General features: G+C 36.9%; 1 protein-coding gene across 1 annotated transcript; it reads left to right on the forward strand.

Annotated features, from left to right (window-relative positions):
* Positions 1–7,324: 7,324 nt before the first annotated feature.
* LOC129404409 (cytochrome c oxidase subunit 7C, mitochondrial-like) lies at positions 7,325–7,697 on the forward strand. The gene has a single exon (XM_055136850.1). It carries the CDS (start codon positions 7,348–7,350, stop codon positions 7,537–7,539), a length of 192 nt encoding a protein of 63 aa, XP_054992825.1. The 5' UTR covers positions 7,325–7,347; the 3' UTR covers positions 7,540–7,697.
* Positions 7,698–11,169: the final 3,472 nt, after the last annotated feature.

The following is an 11,169-nucleotide window of genomic DNA, read 5'->3' on the forward strand; positions in this document are numbered from 1 at the left end:
ACCCAAAAATCCATGGCCTTCATATATGCAAACAATGAGGCAGAGGAAAGGGACATAAAAAAAGCAATCCCATTCACAGTCGTGCCCCAGAAAATCAAGTACCTCGGAATCAGCTTAACCAAGGAAGTAAAAGACCTCTACAAAGAAAACTACAAAACGCTACTCCATGAAATCAAAGAGGACATGAGGAAATGGAAACATATACCCTGCTCGTGGATAGGGAGAATCAATGTTGTCAAAATGGCAATACTCCCCAAAGCATTATACAGATTCAACGTGATCCCTATAAGTATACCCATGACATTCTTCAAAGAAATGGATCAAGCAATCTTAAAATTCATATGGAACAACAAACGTCCAAGGATAGCTAAAACAATTCTTGGGAAAAAGACGATGGGAGGCATCACCCTCCCCAACCTCAATCTTTACTACAAAGCAGTAACAATTAAAACAGCATGGTACTGGAACAAAGGCAGAGCCGTAGACCAATAGAACAGGGTGGAATATCCTTACACACAACCCCAAATGTATGATCATCTAATCTTTGATAAGGGAGCAAGAGATGTGAAGTGGAGCAAGGAAAGCCTCTTTAACAAATGGTGCTGGCACAACTGGACAACCACATGCAAAAAAATGGGCGTAGACCTTGACCTGAAACCATGCACAAAAGTCAGATCAAAATGGATTTAAAGACCTCAACATTAGACCACAAACCATAAGGTACATTGAAGACAAGGTCGGCAAAACCCTCCACTATATTGAAGATAAAGGTATCTTCAAAGGTGACACAGAACTAAGCAATCTAGTAAAAACAGAGATAAACAAATGGGACTACATTAAACTAAAAAGCTTCTGCACCGCAAAAGATACAGTGACCAGAATACAAAGACTATCCACAGAATGGGAAAGGATATTTACACAATACCCATCAGATAAGGGGTTGATATCAATGGTATATAAAGCACTGGTTGAACTCTACAAGAAGAAAACATCCAACCCCATCAAAAAATGGGGCGAAGAAATGAACAGAAATTTTACCAAGGAAGAAATACGAATGGCCAAAAGGCACATGAAAAAGTGCTCTACATCACTAATCATCAGAGAGATGCAGATCAAAACAACCACAAGATACCACCTCACACCACAGAGACTAGCGCACATCCAAAAGAACAAAAGCAACCGCTGTTGGAGAGGATGTGGGGAGAAAGGGACCCTTCTACACTGCTGGTGGGAATGCCGACTGGTTCAGCCCTTCTGGAAAACAATATGGATGATTCTCAAAAAACTAGAGGTTGAGCTCCCATTTGACCCAGCAATACCACTGCTGGGAATATATCCCAGAGAGGCAAAAAAGTATAATCGAAATGGCATCTGCACATGTATGTTCATCGCAGCACTGTTTACAATAGCCAGAATCTGGAAAAAACCCGAATGCCCTAGAACGGATGACTGGTTGAGGAAACTTTGGTACATCTATACAATGGAATACTATGCAGCTGTTAGAAAAAAGGAGGTCATGAATTTTGTATTTAAGTGGATCGGCATGAAAAGTTTCATGCTAAGTGAAATGAGTCAGAAAGAGAGAGACAGACATAGAAAGATTGCACTCATCTATGGCATATAGAATAACAGAGTGGGAGACTAACACCCAAGAATTGTAGAAACACCTACCAGGAGGTTGACTCCATGGCTAGGAGGCTGGCCTCACATTCTGGGGAAAGGGCAACTCAGAGAAGGGATCACCAACTATAATGTAGTCGAAGGCCATGTGGGAGAAGGGAGTTGCGGGCTGAATGAGGGCTAGAGACTGAGCACAGTGGCCACTCAACACCTTTATTGCAAACCACAACAGCTAATTAGAGGGAGAGAACAGAAGGGAATGCCCTGCCACAGTGACAGGGTGGGGTGGGGGGAGATGGGATTGGGGAGGATGGGAGGGATGCTGGGTTTACTGGTGGTGGAGTATGGGCACTGGTGAAGGGATGGGTTCCCGAACTTTGTATGGGGGAAGCATAAGCACAAATGTGTATAAATCCGTAACTGTACCCTCATGGTGATTCATTAATTAAAAATAAATAAATTTATTATTAAAAAAAGTTTGTAGGGCCAGAGGAAAATAGAAAAAATTTAATATGATCTTATACAGTCATTAACATTGACTTCATGTCTGTTTTCTTCAAACTTAAGATCACAAACTTCTGTATGAAGTAGTGGAGTCATACTCATTAGTTTCAAAGACAGTTTTCCTCGAATATTTGAGATTTAATATCAAATATATCTACATATTTTCTTATGGGGGCAGGAGAGAGTTTGGGGAGGCAGGAGGGTTTGGTGAGGCCTTTGTCTTATATGTGGCAAATCCCAGTTGGAATCTCTGGCACTACAGAAGGTCTCCTGAGAATTGCCAAGGATAACCCCTGATCACTCAGGGGATGGCCCAAAAACCAAATATTTTTTCTTATAAAACATCCATCTCATTTAGAAAACCATATCACATTCTAGCATACTTCCTAAATCCAGCATCATATTTTAAGACTTCAGGATCAAGGAATTGTGCATACCTTGTGAAAATACTGTATTCTCTGGTTTTTTATTTGACCCATATGTAGATTTAAAATCCAAAGTCTGAGCATATAGTGAAATAATTTCAACATGCACATCCCAAATGTTTATTACTGTTTGGATCATTTTACTATACAGTCAACTCAGAAGATAAAGTCAAGAAAAGCCTTGATTATCTGGTAGGGAATTTTACTGAGAGTGCTCATGTTTGGGGCAATGGTTCCTTTTCATAAAAACTGGTGAAAACTGGATGTGGACTTCAATACTGTGAATCAAGTCCAGGCATTAGATAGAATCCAGGAGGCCTGGCTGGATTAGATGTTTCCCAGAGAGCACTGAATAACAGATGTAAGTCAAGGAGCAAGCAGTAATATTATCACAAGGATTATCAGTCACTATCAGACACATGATTAAACAGAATATCCAAGAAAAAAAATATAAAGATAGACAGGAAATGAGGCAACAGGTCAGGATCTATAGAGATAATGAGCAGGTCAGAAATTAGATTAGAATGTAGCATGTAATGAACAACTTATGATCTTGCTCTCTTGGCTGTGGATGGAAGAAAGAATATGAGAACATATCTTTATAAGGAGCGGCAGGTAGACAGGTCAGATTAGAGTAGCATTAGACTGCATATTTATAACAGCTTTCCAATAGAGAGAACGAAATAGTCAAAGCTTCACCATTCTCTGGGTCTCTGAAGCTACCTGTACCACTGTTGAGGCAGAATAAGCAATAGGCTTCTTAAGTCACATCATAATTTCAGTGTAGAATATGGTAACAGAGAAATATTTTCATGAAATTTTGCTTCAGGAGACAGTTCTTTATGGGTCTCATCCATTTTTCCATATAATGTAAGAAGTATTTTTGATTATTATTGTGGGTTATATTTTTAAATGTTTGTAAAACAAAGAGCCTTAAAGATAAAGTGTTTTTCACCAAAGGGCAGGTTTACCTACTGTTTTATATAATAAAAATATAGCTACCTTCATATCTATATTCTACTGACCATAATATAATATTCAGTTTCTCTTGTCTGACTCCTTTCTTTTAATACAAGCTACTGCATAGAGAGGTATTATCTAATCTTTGCACTGTTTTATGGCCATTGGAGTGTGGGAAACTCACACAAGAAAGTGCTTATACCCTGACTATTGCTTTTGCTGATAATAACATACTTCGTTTTGTTTCTGTTTCTTTGGGAGCAACCCCAGGCAGTGAATAAGGCTTATTCCCTGGCTTTATGCTCAGTGATCACTCTCACCTACAATTTGGGAGACCATCTGAGGGTCCAGTGATCGAAACTAGGTTGGCTGTGTGCAAGACAACCTCCCTTCCCACTGTTCTATATCTCCAGTCCCAAATGTACTTGTTTATGAAGCAGGAGTCTTGTGTCTTTTGCCAGCATCGTAAAACTATGGCAAACTGCTTTGCTATTCTATAAGTAGTATTAATTTCAAATCGAATAAAAATAATGTAATTTGCATGTAAAAGTACTACTTTAAGAGGAACTCATCTTTGTTAACTGCATCCATGTGAAATTGCATACCAGTAGAAATAAACCACTACATATCTATTATTTCCAGTTTGTGAAATTCTTACTTGTTTACAGATGAAGATACTGAGTATTTCTATTCCATATCATATTTCCTCTTAGTTGACAAAACCTGAGTTTGGAATTTCTATGAATTTCCCACCTTTGATTTTTATTATTACCTCAGTTATTTCTGATCTCTCCTCCAACTAGCATAGTATTATTTTCTAAAGTTGCATTACTGTCCAGAGCATTTTCGTCTTATTTTAGATGGTTCAACAACTAATTATATCAACTTATTGCTTCTTGGTTATAACATCTGCACCATTTTGTCCAGATTGAAACTGTAAACCTTTTATAAAAACTCTAAGAAATATGTATATCTATATGATACTCTTTATACAGCTACCTCAGAATTTTTTAACTTAAAGTATCATGTTAAACATTATATCAGAATAAGGCAGTATGAAATATAGTTTGAGAAATATGCATTTGGAAAAAGAATAATAATCATAATATGTAAATATTTATAAAAAACTAAATGTAGGTACTTAAGTTGAATATTAGGCAAATAGGCAAATGTCAGTATATACCAGAAATGCTATAATGAGAGAAAAGAAGGGGAAGAGTGACAGACCATGAAGGTTGAGGTGTGATCTAAGGTATATATTCTAGCAAACCCCAAGCTTCACCTATTTTATGACTTTCATGTTCCAAACAATTCACTCAGCACAAATATACCAACCAATTTAATTCAGCAAATCCTTGCCAGTACTCAGTTAGTTCCAGTTTAAACACATCACACAGATGTTTACGTTCAGTAGAGAAATTTGAGAATTTCCATCAGGATATACAAAAATTGAGTCTGGAATTTTGTGGTCTCACAAGTCTCCTACTCAAAAGCAAAGTCATTATCACTAAACTGATGGCACAAACTGTGACAACAGACGAAGAGGTTTCAAAGACCATGGCAAATACCAAATAATTGTATACCATAAATTAAGCTATCTTTCTGGCCACATCAAAATGACCAAGACCTGATGCAGGTGCATACCTGACGTGGTGTCAGAAAAAGAGGAGCTATTTATGTATCAATAACTACACTTTGAAATTTAAAGTTTCATTTCAATTTGTTTGATTCAGGACCTGATGCTAGAGTTAGGGGAAGATAGAATTCTTGTTTCTATTGATGGTGTTTTCCATAAACCTAGGTTTTCACTTTGCCAATTTCTTTTCATCTTATCTTTTAATTACTGTCTTTCATTTATACAGTGAAAGTTGTTGATCACCTACAATCTTTAAAATATTTTAGTCAGAGTGAAATATTATGAATAAAACAAAACCCCTGTCTTAAAGGAACTTAAATTGGGCAGTTATCTTTGGAAATAGACCATCACAGAAGCAAGCATATATTGCTACTCCAACAAAAATATTTAGGTTCCACTTGCCACATTTATTAAATTATTTTACCTATAAGAATAAAATACACTATATATACTAGATAGAGAATTTTTTCTGTAATTTTGCAAAGTAAAAAGTGAAGCAAAATTACAATCAATTAAAATCATTTTTCTCATTAATTTTTATTAGGTTGTAAGGTACTGGAAATATGAAAACTAGAAAAACTACCCTAGATTAAAGCATAATATCAATAATAACTTGTGGTTTTTCCAAAGATCCTGGACTTTGGGTCATTTTTTTTCTCCCTCTGTAAATGAGCTGCTAAGTCATTCCTATCTTACTGTAAAGTCACTACCCTACCATCATGAAGTTTGTATTATTAAAAATGAATCCAAGGAAAGTAATCCAGAAAAAATGTATTTTAGAAAGGATAGCCAAGACAGAAGCTTATATAGGTTCTGGCAAACTATCCTACTGAATGGATCTTTAAAGGCACATTCACAAGTAAATTTTCTGAAATTTGATCTCTCCCTCCATTTGCTTTGTGATTGTTCTAGAAAAGTTAATAAACACTTATTTTCAAGCTACTTTTACCTGTGAAGTAAAAGTATCTCCTTGACTATGGTCCTTTTTGCTTTGTTTTTGTTTTTGTTTTTATATTATCTTCCCACTTAGATACAGCAAATCCACTCACTGTGACCCTACTTCTATATGTTGATAAGCCCCAGCACTTATCTCTAGATAAGCTTAACATGTCAAAACCTGAATTTTTAATTTCCTGCCTTATATCTTTATCCTTACCCCTGAGCTGTTATTAGCTCAATAGTGCAAGTTAGAATCTATTGCTTTGAATCTATTGGAGGCAGGGGGAGGGTGGGAAAGGGGGGGTATACCCGGGATATTGGTGGTGGTGAATGTGCACTGGTGGAGGTATGGGTGTTGATCATTGTGACATTGTAACCCAAACATGAGAGCTTGTAACTATCTCATGGTGATTCAATAAAATTAAAAAAAAATTTTAATGATATCTGTAAAAAAAAAAGAATCTATTGTTTATTGTAGAGCAATCTCTAAGACAAACATCATGAACTGTTAATTGTTAAGCATTACTATTACTATTACTATTACTATTGTAACCCCCAAATATCTCTCTTGTGTTTTGTTTCTGTTTGAGGGCCACACCACGTTGTGCTAAAGCCTTACTCCTGTCTCTGTTCTTAGGACTCACTCATGACACAGTGTGGGGGAACATATGTGGTATCTGTGATCACACCCAAGTCAATTGGGTGCAAGGCAAGTGCCTTACCCATTATACTACCTCTCTGCCCTCACCAATATCTCTTGAATCTATTCTCTTGACCATAATCTTCCTTCCTATATTCAATTTTTCATTGTTTTATGTTATTATAATCATTAATAAAGTTATTCAACATTTCTATACACATATAAATATGGCTAGAACCTCATATCAATAATTACAATCAATGTCATTTGCATAAAAATTATCCATGCTAACTTAATCACATCAGATCAACAGTTCTAATACATATAAATTCATCATGAAAAGGTTAGCAATCTGATAAATATCACCAATAAAAATCTAAAATAAATGAGAACATAATATAATGCAGGGAATGAAAGTTGACAGAAACTAGTAAGAGTTTTCACAAAGTTGAAAGGAAGGAAAAAAATAATTGCTCTTCTAAAGGAAAATAAAACTAATGGCCACCTAAGAAAAGCTACACTAGCCCTTTCGCGGCCTGCGCTGGAGGAACAAGGTCGTGGGAGCGGGAGGCGTCTGTGTGCCCCCCCATTTGTCCGTGGTTCGCCGCGCTTCCGATCGCGCCATGTGGGCCCAGAGCGTCTGCAGGTTCACCACCTCGGTGGTCCGCGGGAGCCAGTATGAGGAGGGCCCGGGGAAGAATTTGCCTTTTTCAGTGCAAAACAAGTGGCGGTTGCTTGCCATAATGACTATGTACTTCGAGTCCGGATTTGCAGCGCCCTTCTTCATAGTAAGACACCAGCTGCTTAAGAAATAAGCAAGGGTGATTCGTCTGTGGAACAGATAATGAAGTGGAACATTCTAAGAAGTGCAATCTTGCCCCCAAGAAAACTGAGCGCGGAATGCTAGTTATATTTGTAAATAAACTTATGGCATGAATATTAATGCCTCTTCTCTGAACCATGGAATATGAAAGATGTGCTCGTTTTTAAAAATTTGAGAAATAATCCTAGAATTATTTTTTTTAAAAAAAAGAAAAGCTACACTACATTTTAATGTCAATGGAAGAAAAAATTGAAAATCTAAAGTGTTTCTTGGTTTAGCTTCTTTGGAAAATGGTTTAGAGACATATAAATAATTAATAAGGTCCTATTTGATCATATAATTCTACTCCTGGAGGCATTTACCTCAAGAACACAAAAAAATGTTTATCAAATAGAACATATACACACATATGTTCATTGCACAAGTATTTTCAGTAGCCAGTATCTTGATATAACCCAAGTACCTCACTACAGATGAGTAAAGAAATTGTGGTATACACACACACATAAACAATCACACACACAGACACACACACACACAGACACACCCCACAGGAATACTACTAATCAACTAGAGAAAAGATGAAATCTTGCGGTTTACGGCAACTTGCATGAAAAGGGAGAAAATTATACTTAGTGAAGAGAGTCAAAAAGAAAAAGACAAGATGACACTCAATATTTTGATTTAAAGACAATATCCAATTGACCCAAACTCCAAGATATGGTCAATTGGACTGTGATTTGGGGTTGCTCATGGTGGGGAAGGGAACCTTAAGACAATGGCAGAGAGGTCCTGGCACTCACGGTGGATATGGTATGGCGTCGCTGCAAGTAGAGAGCAATAATATTATACTCTTGTTAAAAATTTTAATAATTTTTAAATGCAAACATGAGTCAGAGAGATTGTGCAAGGGCTAGGGAATTTGTTTTTCACACAGCAGACCCTAGTTTTGATCCCAGGAACATCACCAAAACTCTGATTCCTGAGCATATAGTCAGAACTTAGCACTAAAAATTGTCAGTGTGACCCCAAAATCAATTTTTGAAAAATGAATATTTTCAGCCTCATGCATGAAGGTACCAGCAGAGGAACCCAGGTGTGTGGGACCTGGGCCTGAGACCTCCAAGCCTGCTTGGATTGGGACTGGGCCTCTTCCGCACAGATTTCCCATTTTTCAGTAGCTAGGTGGTCACACCCAGGGACTGCCCCCGGCCGGCACCATGTAATCCCACCAACGGCCAACATCCAGAGACTTAAAACCAAGCTCCCGGAAGTGCACAGCCACTTGCTGCGTGATATTTTATAGCCTACTTCTCCCTTTGGGAGAAGCTGGCAAGCTATTGAGAGTTTCCTGCCCACGTGGGAGAGCCTCACAAACTCCCTGTGGCATATTCATATGCCCAAACCAGTAACAATTATGGGTCTCATTACCCTGACCCTGAAAGAGCCTCCAATGTGGCATCCTTGGGAAGAAGTAAAGAGAGGCTTCTAAAATCTCAGGGTTAGCACAAATGGAGACGTTACTGAGACCACTCTAGAAATTCGATGATCAACAGGATGATGATGATGATGATGATGATGATGAACATTTTGCATTTTAAATGGGACAAAATGAGTTAGAACATTGCAAAGTAGAAAAAACAGTCACAGAAGTAAGATAAAATCCCTGAAATATCATAAAAATATTGAGAAAATATAGATGACTAAAGGAAGGATTGCTTTCTTCAGCCAGAATACAATAGAATTAAAATTTACATTGGAAAACATAAATGACAGTTTTGTCACAGAATTCAAACAAGTAATTTAGTGAATAGACATGCTTGAAATATTCTTCTAAAATACTATGAAAAACAGATTTAAAAATAACTAAATGATGTAAATATAATAAAGAGATTGAACACAGAACAAAGTATATATACAGCACCAATGCTCAACAGTTTATTCCCATATTTATAGATATAGAACCTGAGAAGAAAATGATCATCCCAAAATTTTAAAGCTAGTGGAAAAAGATAATTACAATTGATGTCATTTGCCATCAAAATCTGTTCTTAGTTGCTATGTTACAATGCCATATAACATAAAGATATAAGGGGGGGGAGTGCTGGGGGAGATGAAATTTTAAAAAATGACTGATTGAAAGCTTGAGATGCTATATCAAAATACAGAACAGATGCATTAAACTGCTTAAGGAATAGTACAACCATTTAGACGCAGGCTTAGCACACACTGTCCCAGGTTCCATCCCCAGAACCACATGGCCCTCTGATAATTGTCAATTGCATCCCTCAGGCTTCCAGAGCATCACTGGGGTGTTGTGAGTAACCCCTCCCACTGCAAAGCCCAAGGAACACCACATTCTCTGGTCCTTGCATTGAACTTCGGACCTCGTTGACTGAGAATCAGGGGTGTCCTAAGTTAAAATATTTCTGGAAACTAAAAATAAGCCAAATTATGAACTTAATATATAACCATAATATTAAAAATTAGAGTAGGCAGGGGATACGGCTCTCGGTGATGAAGCACATTCCTCACATGTGCAAGGTCCTGAAGTCCATCCCAGCACTGTCTGTCGTCCCCTCGCACAATATCATAGTTCTGGTGACTCACAAGCATCACTAAAAGTGGTCTCTGGGATCCCGAAAACCATTGATTGTGGTGTCTGGTTTTGTAATTATGGTAAATCATGAATTATATTAAGCTTATAATCTAATCAAAATACTAGATACTAAGACATCATGAGAAATCAGATGAAAAGAAATATTTGCTAATAATAACTTGCGTAAAAGTCATTATTAAAAATAATCAGTACTTCCGTACCAGAAAGAGCTAGAGTGAATAAAATATTTCAACAACTGATCATACATGTGAGCCAAATATGCTATTGAGGAAAGAGTAAAAACATGCATTTTTAAAAGAAATTTTCGTGGCTAATAAACTTGGAAAATTATTTGCCTTTCTTAGGAAAATGTAAATTAAAACAACAATGAAATCCTTTTCTCTCATATACACTTGGCATGAAGTAAAGATTTTTATTAGCCAGAGCTGTTTAAGCACGCTTGGAGTTTAAAAATCCCACATTGGAGTTCACTATTCTAATTTGGGAGGAAGGATTTTCCTTGGTCCATAAATACTTCCTTACTTCAACACCCTACTTCTCAGTCTTTTCCCATTTATGCCAAAATATGCCTAAGTCCACATGCTATTTGAAGCAGCCTGTGACCAAGGGTGAAGGCTTTTTTCTATTTTTTTAATTAATTTTTTTTTTTTTTTTTTTTTTTTTGTAAAATGGCTATTTCACACACGGACCACTGTCTACCTTGGCCTCCTTAGCTCTGTGATCTAAGAGGATCAAGAAAAAAAAAAGTGTCACCAAGAAAAGAACTACTATTGGTTTTCTAAGAAAAACCAATAATAGTGGAATGCATTAAACTTGAGTTTCTTAGATTTGACTCCCTCTAGAGTTTGTTGGAGGAAAAGACGACTCAGTGAATTCTTTCTCAATACACTTTTTTTTCATACCATGAAACTTCTTGCTACTGTATGTACTTCCTCTCTCCTATAAAATCTACAAGTTTTCTTCTTAAAAAATATTAAAGCACAATTCAATCCTAATAGAGCT

The sequence above is a fragment of the Sorex araneus genome, chromosome 4 (assembly GCF_027595985.1).
Source record: "Sorex araneus isolate mSorAra2 chromosome 4, mSorAra2.pri, whole genome shotgun sequence".
NCBI classification, from domain to species: Eukaryota; Metazoa; Chordata; class Mammalia; order Eulipotyphla; family Soricidae; genus Sorex; species Sorex araneus.

Bases quoted from the DNA above. Each gene is read 5' to 3' on its own strand.
- LOC129404409 (XM_055136850.1), top strand. From the start codon at position 7,348: ATGTGGGCCCAGAGCGTCTGCAGGTTCACCACCTCGGTGGTCCGCGGG.